The sequence below is a fragment of the Centroberyx affinis genome, unplaced genomic scaffold, assembly GCF_046629955.1.
Source record: "Centroberyx affinis isolate AG114_WGS23_722 - 3 ecotype Tasmania unplaced genomic scaffold, CSIRO-AGI_Caff_v1 ptg005761l_1, whole genome shotgun sequence".
NCBI lineage: Eukaryota > Metazoa > Chordata > Actinopteri > Beryciformes > Berycidae > Centroberyx > Centroberyx affinis.
Window position 1 is genome coordinate 49231 of NW_027282917.1, and position 13775 is coordinate 63005.

The 13775-nt window shown below is 46.4% G+C and overlaps 1 protein-coding gene across 1 annotated transcript; it reads right to left on the bottom strand.

Moving 5' to 3' along the window:
• Positions 1-281: 281 nt before the first annotated feature.
• Positions 282-8581, bottom strand: LOC139667784 (delta-like protein D). Its single transcript, XM_071547274.1, has 12 exons — positions 8528-8581; positions 7927-8229; positions 6997-7057; positions 5209-5466; positions 3574-3634; positions 3162-3292; positions 2849-3018; positions 2508-2724; positions 2125-2298; positions 1252-1981; positions 649-856; positions 282-373 (listed from the first exon to the last, which is right to left on the bottom strand). The coding sequence occupies exons 1-12, from the start codon at positions 8579-8581 to the stop codon at positions 368-370; spliced, it is 2373 nt and encodes a 790-aa protein (XP_071403375.1). The 3' UTR covers positions 282-367.
• Positions 8582-13775: the final 5194 nt, after the last annotated feature.

Here is a 13775-nt window from a genome sequence, read left to right on the forward strand (position 1 = left end):
TATACTGGTTGAGTACTAGTTCAGCACTAATTCTGTACAAAGTTTGCACTAGCGTGAGCACTAGTACTAAGTCTTCTAGTACTCCATCCATAGCACTAGGTCTGCACTAGACCCACATCCATCGAAGGTCAAAAACGTCCAGTACGCATCCATAGTACTACTGTAGTACGAAGTCCATGCTGAGTCAGCACTGACTCAGTGCTAGCTCAGTACCACATAGGCACAAAGTCCTCCCGTAAATCCCAGGGAAACAGCAGCAAACAGCAGGAGTAAAACCTCCCGGAGACAAGGTGAGCTCTACTGCTCAGGGCCTGGACCGGCATCAACCAGACAAAACTGGTCTGATCTGGTCTGGTCTGGACTGGTATCATACCTGGAACACAAAAAAACAGGTCAGTCTATATCAGTCTATATACACTCTGTATTCATGGAGCATAATGAATTTCACTTTAAATGAACTTTGATTTAAGCAGCAAACAACTTCTATCCAAAGCTACAAGTAGGTGGTTGCCATGCCTTGTAGTTGCTAGGCAGATTATTCCTATTGTGTGTAATTGGTAAATAGGTAAATATATGGTAAATTACAATTATTCTGTGTGTTTTCCAGGCAGGTAATTCTATTTTTGTGTGTTTTTTACTCCGACTCACCTCTGTAGCGATGATGCACTCGTCCTTCTGGTCAGACATGACGTAGACTGACTGGTATTTGGTGTCGGCGGAACAGTGATATTTAACATCACTGGTTGACTGGTATTTAGCATCACCGGCTGGCTGATAATTCAAATCGTCAGACGACTGATATTTTGCTTCGCTGCAGCACGGCGACTCTTCTGCTTGTTTCTTTTCTGATGCGTCACTGCGGGTCAAAAAAAAAGAAAACAAAAACAGGTTAATATTGCTATCCTTCAGACAACACAGGCTACAACTGGAGTATCACCAGTGATTTTTAATAAATGCTTATAATGTATTTAGGCATTTTTACATTTTTATTTCTTTCCAGCTTTCCTTTTTTTCCTACGCTAATACCATTACTAAAAGGTACAGAAGTATAAGCATACAATAGAAAAATATATCATTATATGGCCTTGCACCCGTTTCATTTCTTTCTGTTTACCTTAATATTGTAAAATAGATTGTGCATACTTAATCTCGTCCTACATTTTTCAACTTTACACAAAAGCGTATATGACACAAAATCTATTTCCAAAAGCTGTGTACATGTTTAAGTTTATATTTTTGATAGCTATGTACCTGTTTAGTCTCTTCCTGTGTCTTTCCTCTGTGTCGGACTCGTCCAGTATTTCACACTTGGCCTCGGAGTCATCCTGCTCCTCTTCTTTACACAGAGTCAGCTCCTCGGGCCTGAGCTCGTGGACCAGGTTGTACTCCAGACTGGGGTAGCGAGTCTTAAAGCCGTTCTTCTCGGAGCCGCTGAGTCCGCTGAGCCCGCTCAGACCGCTCAGCGACCCAGCCAGCTCTAAATGATAATCCACCTTCTTATTGGTGTTTTTAATGGATGCCGTCATCAGGGGGCCCAGTTCCTTGTCGCTGCGGAGGCAGTTGTTGGTCGTCGTCAGGTTGTTCATGGTCTCGTGGCTGTCACTGTGGACACTGTCACCGTGGTGACCGTGCCGCTCCTGCAGCTTGACCCGAATGTAGACCACCAGCACTGAGCAGCCAATCAGGATCATGAGAACAAGGAAGATGCCGGCGCACACGGCCGTCCAGGGGAATCCGGCATCGTCATCAACCTCCTCATCCTCTTTGTTGACGTTTTCTGTAGAATATCGCCGGTCCGGTCCCTCCACCACCGGCTGACCCTTGGGAGCCTCTGGTAAGAGGAACTGGCAGTTGTGACCACCGTAGCCAGGCACACAGGCACACACATAGCGACCTCCGCGCTCATGGCAGGTGGCTCCATTGTGGCAGGGGTTGTGATAGCAGCGGGAGATCGGGGAGCTGCAGTTTTTGCCGGTATAGCCTGTGGAGGGAGCAGAGTTTAGAGAGTCTGCTTTGAGGCATTTCCTTTGGGATGTAACACTCTAAATCATGATTATACCCATATTTATACAGTATCCTGGATTTTAAGTCACATCAAGTCCTTTATTATGGCTGTCATCATACCTGGGGGGCAGGTGCAGGTGTAGCCGTTCACTCCCTCCTGGCAGGTCCCACCGTTCTGACAGGGGAAGGACAGACAGAATCCAGAGACACTGCTGCTGTCCTCGCAGTTAGGACCCGAGAATCCCTCCAGACACTGACAGAGGTAGGAGTTAACCAGGTCCACACACTCTGCACCTGTGGAGGGGAGAGCGGGAGAGAGAGAGAGAGAGAGAGAGAGAGGGGGTTAGGCCTCAGATAATCACTGATAGCACATACAAGCATTGCACACAAACATAAACACAAATTTTAAATGTTCTCTTTGTATCCTATTTTTGGGAAGTCATGGGTATAGACTTACACACACACACACACACACACACACATCCAGAGAGAAGACAGCATACCATTTGCACAGGGGTTGGAGGAGCAGTGGTCAATTTTCTTCTCGCAGTTGAAGCCGGCGTATCCCATTGGACACTGGCAGAAGTAGCCACCGTCAGGGTTGTCGGCACAACGCCCACCATTGAAGCAAGGCCCATCTGCACAAGTATTGGCGCTCAGCTCACAGTTGTTGCCATAGAAACCAGGTGGGCAGGTGCACTTATAGGTGTTGTCGTTGTCCTATGGAGGGAAACAAGACAGACAGTATTACTCACAGGTTTGTTGCTATCGGTACTTGTTGTTATTTACATGCCACTTCTCTTTCTCTCACTCTCTCTCTCTCTCTCTCTCTCTCAGTACTCACAGTGCAGCTGCCTCCGTTGCGACAGGGGTTTCCAGAACATTCGTTGACCTGGATCTCACAGCTGGCACCTGCATATCCAGGTGGACAGGAGCAGGTGTAGCTGCCCTGGCCAGTGTTGGTACAGGTGGCTCCATTAAGACAGGGTTTATGGTGCGTGCAGTAGTTCAGATCTGGAAACAAGAAGAAGAAACAACATTTATAAACAATGTTACAGAAAGTCTGTATGCAAACCTGACAGTATGAACTGAGGAGGCCTGAATTAGCTCCAGCAAAGTAAATGCCCACTTGTGTTTTGAAAAAAAACTACACTCACCCTGGTTGCAGAAGAGCCCACCCCATCCCTCCTGGCAGTTGCATTGCCAGGGTTGTTGGCAGGTGCCGTGGAGACAGCCAGGATAACGGATACAGTCGTCACAGTAACGCCCACTGAAGCCCACGCGACACCTAGGAACACAACAACATTAACAGTTAACAACAAAATCAACAATAACGACAATTATCAGAAACACTTTTGTTCAAATTTAACACAGTAAAGATAAATTGTCATTTTCCCTCTATGACCATAAACAAGGGGAACGCATTGAATAATTTGTGCAAACTAGGAGGCCCAGCTCCCTTCATCTTCCTTAATATTGCCAACAAAAGTTCCATTGAAAAAGCATCTTTCTCAAACTCAAGTGTGTGTTGCATAGTTATAAATGAATTTCCAGGGTTTGGGGACTTACTTGCACTCTCCAGGCTTGTCACAGAAGCCATGCTCTTCATCACAGCCGGGCAGACAGATTGCTGCAGAGAGAAAGAAGAAGATACTGAGAGGTGAATCATGGGAAACGTAGTGATGGCAACATGTGTTTGTCCTCCAACAGTCTCCCATTCACAGAGGGCCTTTTCATACTGCTGTCTGCTTGCCTGCCTGTCTGGCTGGCTCACTGCTTATCTGTCTGTCTGTCTTTCAGACTGTCTGGGTGTCTGTCTGTCTGTCTATTTTGTTACCCGCCTACCTTTCTGTCTACAATCGTGTTCATTAGTGTGCCTGTCCACTTTAGATAGTTTTTAAACTATCAACCTCAATAAATTTTGTCTCACCGTGTGACACAGGGCTAATAAAACAAACTAGCACACTTGGGATCCACCAGAAACACGGCTGTGGCCCATTTTGAGTCCCAACCCGTGGTTTAAGAAACTCTGGCCTAGACTTAGCTGCCCACAGGGAGCTGCTGCAGCCTCGGTCAGCGAGGGGGTAACCAGCCAACCAGCCCTCTCCTTTAACATGGTTGCTCTCCAACACAAAAGGGTCCCACACAAAGCCTCCTTTCTCCCCTTGACTGTGGGTCAGAAGTCCCTTTTCTCACCCTTGGCCCCTCTCCTCCACTCCCCTCCTCTTTCTGATCCTACTCTCTTCTCCTCCCTTCCTCTCCCATCCTCCTTTCCTCTTTCTGCTCCTCCTCTCCTCTCTTCCTCTCCTCTCCTCTTGACGTTCTCCTTTCCTTTCCTCCCTCTCCCCTCCTCCTCTCCTCCTGTCTCTCCTCACTCCCCTCCTCCTCCCCCCAGGGCCAGCTGGTCTGTGTGGAGCTAACCACCAGACAGCTGCTCCATTGTCTCCTCTCACCGAGCAGCTGCCCCCTCCACAACAATACACAACCCCGTTCAGCCAATCACCGGCCCCGCTCGCAACAATACAGGACCCCCACTCGGCCAATCGGGGAGGAGGGTTGGGGCGAAGAGGCCCCAGTGGTCTAATGGAAGGCACGCGGCGTGTGAATTACTGAGGAGCCACTGCGGCTCATTAGAATGGAGGCCTCCGGTGCTGTGGGCTAACTAACTGACGCCTGTTGCACACGGGCCCCGCGTTGGGCGGTGGAAAAAGGCTCTCAACTATTACAGAAAGGCAAGTCACTATAAAAAAAGTAGTTTTTATAAACTTTATTGAGGCTCAAAAATTTCTGTCTTAAAAATAGTGAAAATCACAGTGGCTATTCGGATTATGACCAAATTTTGACTTTTTTAAGGCCTCTAAAAAAGCGTCTAAACTTTTCAAAAACCTAATACAGTGACTATTCCAATTACATCAGCTAAATTACTTTATTGCCAAAACCAATGTAAAACAGGCCTTATTATGCTTAAGTATGCACATTAAGGCCCTATTATGGGTCAGATATGTAAACATTGGGAGGCTTACTACTCATGTTCATGTGCTGCCCCTTCAACTTCTATACCACACACAGCAGTCAGTGAATTAAAATTTAATAAGTGGGATAGTAGTGAGGTGAAGCGCTCTTTTCTCAGTGTTTTTCTACAATAAAGTAGGTCATAATTGGCGTCCCTCAGACTCTGTACACAGTGAACCCACTCCCACTTACGTTCAGTGCAGTACTGTCCCTTCCAGCCAGAGTTGCATATGATCTCTCCCCGCTCTCCGCAGGTGAAGTGTCCGAAGGCGTCGTCTCGGGGCCGGCAGAAGACGGAGCAGCCCTCGCCGTAGTAGTGCTCGTCACACAGGAAGCGGTAGGCGTAGCGCAGCTCGGTCCTGCCGCCTGTCTGCAGGTCATTGGACCACTCCTCTCCCACGGTCAGGTGGCGCTGAGTGGTGATCCTGCTGATCAGACGCTCCGGGTTCTCTGGAGGAATCAACAACACAGCTGTTTATTATTTGCTGTATGATATTATTATTAGAGTGGTGATTTAATGCTAATAAATTTATTTATTACATTTATTTATTTACAGGGGTGCCATGAGAGGAGATGAAGAGGTATGACATCCCCGTGTTGGCAAAAATGATCAGTTACATCCCCTTTGTTTACTATGGATTTCAGATCTTCCATTCTTTTCTAATACAGATTTCTTTGCTTGGCCTTTTATGAGAAAACGCCCACATGTGTTAGTACTTTTGAAGCCGATGTTGCTGTGTAAAGACAAAGGCCACATCAGAAAGTTTTGTTATGGGGTGCCACTCGACTACCAAAAATAAAAGACTTTTAAATAGTGAAAGATTTTGTGCCCAGATAGTAAAGTGGTGGAGGCTGCTGCATCTGGAGCCGCATGCATGAAACTACTGGTCTGGGATTGAATCATGTGAGCACTTTCTGTCCTGTGTTTCCTATTTTGTCTCTTTATAGTGTCTGGATAAATGTAAAAATGTAAATGCTTAAGGTGACTGGACTGCCTACTCTTAGAAACTGCTTTTAGAAAGAAAGTGAAAATTTTCAGCAGAAATCTAACCTAGGTGACCACTATTCCCTTACCCTCACTACTGACACACATACTGCTTTGCTACAGTCCGTTACTCATCATTAGTGCTGTGATAAGACTGGGAGATAAGCATAACAGTAGCCACTTTCACAGGACAGGGCCAAGTGGGGCTTACTCGGGCCAAATCTAAAACCAGCTTCAAATCCCTGTTCGCACTTGCAAAAATTCTGGATGGCCTTTTCCTTGTGTGGCTTTGACGAAACCTCCAGCTGAAGAGAAGTTTCTTTTGATGTGTAAAACATATAGAGTGTGTCTCTCACTCATCATCAGGCCTGGGCGAAGTCTAAAGAAGCTGAAAACCTGAAACCAGGTTTTTATGTTAATAAATTGTCTGTCCATTTTAATTTTTCTCAACATCTCAACATTTAAGATTTTCCATGGATTCTCAGCAAAAAATGCCTTGGAACATGTAGATTCAGTTTTATATGCTGAACTATTAGCCACTCTTCCACAGCAAAGCCAAGTGGGGCTTGCCAGGGACAGGCCTAAATCAACATATTTAGAAGACCACAAATTGGATGTACTATCTCTTTAGTTGAAACTATAGACCAGCTAACAAATCATCTCTGTAGAGAAGAAGATGAAAACACAATCACAGACATTATATGGGAAAATAAGCATGGTAAGTGATTGTAGGTTGCTCTGGATAAGACTGCCAGCTAAATGCCCCAAAATGTAAAAATGTAGCCTAACAATAAACACTCTGTAAGCTCTGTGTAGCCCAGTTTGGCCCTGCTGTAAGAAACCAGGGTAATGAGTAAGCCCCGGTTAGCCCGGTTTGGCCCTGCAGTGGAAAACATGCTACTGGGTGAAAACAAGGCCACTATCAGCCTTCTGGCCTGTCTTGGTGTCCGGCTGCCTCTCCTCTCTGCCTTTCTGGCTGTGTGCCTGCCACCCACCTGTTGTCAGGTCGTCCAGGGAGTCAGTGTGCAGAGCTTCAATGATCAGTGAAAACGTCCCCTGAGGAGGGAGAGAGAGAGAGAGAGAGAGAGAGAGGGAGTCAGTCAACAGCTGCTCAGCCTGGAGGCCGCCTCGGAGTAGCAGAGGGCTATTAGGAGGCCTCCCAATAAACTTCACAGCCTAATTCCCCGTGTTGATTAGGGGCCTAATAAGGGCTGCTACCTGCTCCCCTTTCACACCCCCGCCACTATCACACTCTGACACCGCCGTAAAACCAAACGAGGCGGAATTTCACGCTGCGCTGCCAATGATGTGCCAACTCAGAGGATGTTAAATTTCCCACCACCCCTGGTAGGAGTAGAGCAGCGTTTGGTGAAAACATTACCCCCCCCCCCCCCCCCGCCATACACACACACACACACACACACACACACACACACCCCTCCCCATTTTATCCCATCCAACAGCACAGAAACACTACAATAGCCCCTCTCACACACTGCTGACAAAGACCCTCACAAGTGTTGAGTTTGGGAGCATCTGTTGCGTTATGCATTCTTCAAAGCTAATACAGCCTAACTGGAATAAGACTGTGATATTTTCACTATCCGCCCAGGCATTCCGATGCTGTTTCCTTGCGCTGTCCGTTGAAAAAGGTGACATTAATCACATGTTATATATCACTCCCAAACTATTAACTGGGTTATATAATATCCTACGGGAATCTTACAGTGATGCCATAAAGGATAAAACACCATGCACCACAATATGGACACAAGTGGGACACAAGTATGGACTTTATAGCCTAGCCTACTATAAAGTCACCTTTGAGCAGGCACATATAATGACTTTTCGCTAGGGAGAGGGGCTAATAATAATGCCACTGATATAATAAATGATCATATCTCAGTCATAAAAAAAAGACTCACAGGCCAAGTGAAGCCGAAGGGGAAGCGGATGGGGTTGGTGAAGCTGTCCGCGTTGGTCTCCGGCACCTGGAAGGAGTTGGAGCCGAGCACGGGAGTCACAGCCCCGCCGTAGGTGCAGGGAGGCTCGGGGGAGACGTTGGCCTGATAGTGCTTCAGGCAGACTCGGAAGAAAGTCTTGCACTCGCACTGCTGGAAGCCCTGCGGAGGTGCGGAGCCTCCGAGGCAGCAGTTGGCGTTCCCCGACACTCCTTTCTTATTGAGAAACTCCTGCAGCTTCAGCTCAAACACTCCGGAGCACAAAACCTGTGGAGGCAACACACGAGATATACTGAGCCCTATTGGTGTTTGAGCCACTTCAAAATGTGTTTAGAGATGTTTCAAAACAAAATAATATGTACATTCATTCGAAAGTTTTATTGAAACATATCTATGTTTTTTACAGTATGGGCACATAATCTAACAACCATTGTAGGTTTAATATGTGGAAAAACTCTTGTAAATAAGGTCAGTTCAGTCATTTGAACAAAACGTGTCTCATTGTGTTTTTATCATTATTATTATGATTATGTTATCATTATTACTATGGTATGATTAGGCCTACCTGGCAGATGAGTAGAGAGAGAGTGACAACCAGGAACAGACACAGGCGTCCCATTGTGTTGACAGCCCTTCAACAAGCAGTGAAAGCTCCACAGGTCTGTGGCCCCAGCTCAAACAATCATGGAGAAAGTGTACAAGCTTTCCCTTATATCAAAGTCAAGGTGAACGGGACTCTGTTGACGCGGAGGAGGAAAGATGGATTCAATGGAAAATACTGAACTGCTCCTCAGGTGCGTCTTCTGCCCCTCTATTTCCCATACGAGACACGAGTTCTTGACAGAAAAAAAGTTTTTCAGTGTAAAGTAATCCTCAACAGGAGCCGGATCCTCTTGGAGAAGAGTGAATGAAATTCCCCGTGGAAAATAATGAAGAGATAATTCCAAACAGTATCGGAGCGCTAGGAAAGAACGAGACAGCTCTCGACAGCCTTGTTTATTTTTCCACTTGATTGATAATGGTATACTGATCCTAAACACAAAACAAGTCTCCGTTGCTCTCGTCTGCCTCTCTCGGTAACAGTGCGCGTGTCTGACGGGTCTCCTGCCCTGCACAGGGTTTTATACTGGGCCAACAGGCGAGGGGTAATAAGATGCAAATGAGCCCCCCTCCTCCTCTCTCCCTCCCTCCACCACCACCACCACCACCACAAGTCCGCCCCGGGGCCATCACAAAGAAAGAGAGAGAGAGAGAGAGAGAGAGAGAGAGAGAGAGAGAGAGGAGGGGGGGGGGGGCACACTACTTTTCTAAACCCGCCCCCCCCCTCCTCTCTTTCTCTCAAAGGGACAGACCAAATGGCCAGTGAGCTGTTAAATGTGCAACAACCCCTTCTTCCCCTGATGCCTCCTCCACAACAAAACACACAGGGACCATTTACATTCCGACAAATTCTTTAACCTCTTGCACAAAATCCTTCACATCCCCGGCATCAAGTGACATCAGAGCTGGAGATTTACGCAGCAGCCAGCCAGTCCAATGGCGAGTCTCATGTTATGGGGTTAGGGGTATAGTTGGACTGCCCGGGCCAGCCAGCCAGCCAGCCGCTCCAACCGCGATATAGCGACCATCTGCTCCGCAACATTCCTATGGTGTTACCCCTGCCGTGGTTTTCACATGATCACACCCCCCAACCCCAAAACAACTCGGTCTGTTCACCTTTCTTTATTTCTAGGCTACGGGTCCTACCATGGTTATCCGAGTCAGATTTATTCCCTGCATTTTCATGTCTTCTTATATTGGGATGTTAGTTCGCCAGTAGCCTTTATGAGTGGCTTATGTCCACATAGCCTAGTTTTGAGCATAATGTCTGATTGCTACAAATGTTGGTACTTACAAACAGTGATGTAGGTCTATAATAAAAAAGGGGGAAACCATGACCTCTCATTTGAAAAGCATCAATTTGTGCCTTTTTCTCATATAGCTTAGTTAACATGAGTTTGATGTTATTTACTATGATATTCTGAGTATTCTGATATTTCTGAGTGTCAGAAATATTGATGTCAGCCTAGAAACGTGGGTAAACTCTAATCTGCATAAGTAAAACGGCTGGTAAAGTTAGGTTAGGTGAATTGATTTACCCTTCACTACATTCCTCAGTACGAGCCATCTTGTCAAAGAAAAAACATTTTTTCGCCATTAAGCTGTTTCTTCTTTTAGCCACACTTCAACAAGTGGATGTAGTTTTACTGGTAGTCTCTCTCTCTCTCTCTGTCTCTCTCTGTCTCTCTCTCTCTGTCTGTCTGTCTGTCTGTCTGTCTCTCTCGGCTTGGACAGGTAACTTGGACCTAGGAATCGTTTTTCAAAGCAAATCTAACCGAAATGTCCATACACCTGAATACCCACACTGACTATAGACCGTTTCCACTAGGTACATGCCTGTTTCCCTTACTTTGCGGATGCTCTTTGGTTGAGGCAGTAAAAAAGACTTGGTGGTGTGTCACTCGCGTGGCTGTCATTAAGGGACTTTGTGAGGAGGAGGAGGGAGGAGGAGGAGGAGGGGGGAAGGCAGCGAGGGAGTAAAGTTTTTTTCTTTGTGCTTTCAGCTGTATGGTAATTGGGCCGGCAGCACCTGCTCTCCCACAATAATACAACACCAGAGAGAGAGAGAGAGAGACAGAGAGAGAGAGAGAGAGAGAGCGTGGCCGGTTGCCACTTCACCGTTACGAAAAATAACTACAGTAATCCTATCATACATTTTCGGAGGATACTACAGCAAGACTATACGTTCCTATTGGAACATTACTGCATTGATACCATGGGAGGCAAAACTACCATAAAGTGCAATAAGGTCACAATAATATGCAGAACTGTGTGTATCCGGAGAGATGTGTCCAATGAGGAATGGTGGAATTCACACTTGCTGGCATGCTGTTATTATGAGCTTATCTCCGCATCTCAGCACACACACACACACACACACACACACATGTACGGGGTAGACGTGAAAGAGAGGCAGGGGGGGCAGGGTGGTCTTAATTAACAACTCTAATTGAAGCCGCTCCGTCGCATTATTTGGCGCGCGCGCCGCACGCACGCTGCAGCGGCGGCGGCGTCTGACTGTTTTGTAGGCTGCTTTCCCAAAACAAGGCGTTCATTCAGAGCACAGAACTCCACGTTAATGGTCAACTCAACTTTCAGGGCTTTTTTTTTCCAAACCAAAGCTGTTTTCTTCAACACATCAACATATAGATCAAATGTCTTGTTGTTACCTCACATCCCAAGTTTGTGTGTAAGAGCTGGCGTTGTCCCATAGGAAAAGTTTGATGATCCTATATGGGTGATATAATTCGCTCTGGATCAGGATATAGGTAACTTGCCTGACATGAAAACGGGCGGGTATGATTTGATCGGGCCAGTGCGTGTCCATGATTTGCTTTTAGACCCAGTAAGGCTGATTGAAGGGCCTTTAACCTGAGGGTTTAAGACTATTATCCTTGCCTCTATAGTCTTTCTAGATACCCGTATGTGTGTTTAGCTAGGACGCTGCTCTTGGCTGCTCATTTCATTTAACCAGTTGATTTCAGCCCCCCTCTCAATAGCCTACAATGGTGCTATATGGCGTGGCGTAAAATCCCTCTCTTGAAACCTTTTATTTACACTCATCCCGACTCTCTGAGTTCCCCGTTGCTCTCTCTCATAGGCCAATATACTATCAGTCATTCATCACCATGACATGGCACACATTTTCCGATTACGCCAGCAAAGCGTGACTGAAAGGCATGGTGAGGTAGGTGACCCCCCCCCCCCCCCCCGTTCACCCAGCATCCCAAGACCCAACACGACATTTTTTTTCCATCTAAAACATAATTTATGCCACGAGATTCTGTGATTCTGTCTTGGGGAAATAGTGCAGAAAGTAGATAGTTAGAAACTCCACCCCTCCCTCCCTGTTGCTGGTGTGTGTGTGTGTGTGTGTGTGTGTGTGTGTGTGTGTGTGTGTGTGTTCATGTGCGTGCATGCGTGTGCGAGGGTAAAAAATTGTTTAACTGGAGGTGGATTGTTTAACTGAAGTGCTTTTCTATTGTGTGTGTGCGTGTGTGTATGTGTGTGCGCGTGTTCGTGTGTGTGGGCGTACGTACGTGCGTATGTGTGTGTGTGTGTGTGTGCGCGCGCGCGCGACCAGGAGCTCTGTGACACACAGGGACAACAAAGGAAGAGGTCTCGCGCCCCGCCGCCCATTCATCCCTTTCTCTCGCGCAGTAATTCCCATTGATTCTCATTGAACGGCGAGTCGCGAGCCCCTCGGGGAGGACCGTGTGATTTGTGAAGGGTCGCGAGGACAGGACACGCCCCTCCTCGAGCCTCGGCCATCTGCTCACCAAACACCACAACACCAACTACCAAATGGCGTTCTCTCAACCCTCTCTCTCTCTCTTCCTTTGTCGAGCTCTATCATTTCTCTCTCTCTCTCTCTCTCTCCCTCTCTCTCTCTCTTCCTTTGTCGAGCTCTATCATTTCTCTCCCTCTCTCTCTCTCTCTGTCTATCTCTATCATCTTACTCTTTCTATCTGTTCGCCCTATCCCTCTCTTTCTGTAGCTGCTCTTTCATTCCTCTCCTTTTCTCCCTCTTTCCAGTTCTCACTCTACCCTAACTGTCTCTCTCCCTCTCTCTCTGTCTCTCCCTCCCTTCATCCTCTCATTCCCAGTCCGCCCCACATTCCTCTGTAGGTGAAGCTACTAGTTGCTCAGTGCGTCTCTGAGCCAAATCACAGTGGAGGCATGCAACGGGTATGAGGTGGCCATATGGTCACTGTGTGTGTGTGTGTGTGTGTGTGTGTGTGTGTGTGTGTGTGTGTGTGTGTGTGTGCCAAGAAATGGATGGATGGCCTTCGTGGGAACCTCCACATCATCACCATCACACCAACCACACACACACACACACACACACACACACTTGCACATAGCATGGTACACTTTGGTCTGGTCAGTTATAGAATTAAAAGTTCACAGGGAGCTGGAATGAAGCAAGACTTTCTGAATCATTCAATTTGAGCCAGAACAAATGTGGCTCCTTTTCTTGTGGGTTCCCACATGGCAGGAATACCGCTATGTTTTAATTAGCCTGGGTTCCCGACTGAAATATTTAATTTGCGCCTGGGCTGAAAGGGGTTTAAGAATCCCTGAATAGGGACCAATATTCAATTAGTCGAATGTTTCTAGTCTCGTTGCTGCTATGTTATTTCATTAGTATAATTCTTTGCACTCTGTCATTCATTCATTCCATCACACTGAAGGAGGTAAAGGGGAGGAGATAGATAGATAGATAGATAGATAGATAGTAGGGCTGGGCAATATATTGATATTATATCGATATCGTGATATGAGACTAGATATCGTCTTAGATTTTGGATATTGTAATATCGTGATAGGGCATAAGTGTTGTCTTTTCCTGGTTTTAAAGGCTGCATTACAGTAAAGTGATGTCATTTTCTGAACTTACCAGACTGTTCTAGCTGTTCTATTATTTGCCTTTACCCACTTAGTCATTATATCCACATTACTGATGATTATTTATCAAAAATCTCATTGTGTAAATATTTTGTGAAAGCACCAATAGTCATCCCTACAATATTGTCGCAATATCGATATTGAGGTATTTGGTCAAAAATATAGTGATATTTGATTTTGTCCATATCACCCAGCCCTATTTCAAGCTACTTACAGTCAGTTAGTGTAGAGAGAGATACAGATCCTCTCAAATGGTGGAAGGAACATTAAATTGTCTTTCCAGCACTGAGCCACCTGGCAAAGAA

Excerpts from the sequence above, each read along its gene's own strand:
- LOC139667784 (XM_071547274.1), bottom strand. The coding sequence starts at position 8,581 with ATGGGACGCCTGTGTCTGTTCCTGGTTGTCACTCTCTCTCTACTCATC. Across the intron at positions 3,635-5,208 it reads GGGACAGTACTGCACTGAAC|CAATCTGTCTGCCCGGCTGT; the intron begins GTAAGTGGGAGT and ends TTCTCTCTGCAG. Across the intron at positions 3,293-3,573 it reads GACAAGCCTGGAGAGTGCAA|GTGTCGCGTGGGCTTCAGTG; the intron begins GTAAGTCCCCAA and ends TTGTGTTCCTAG.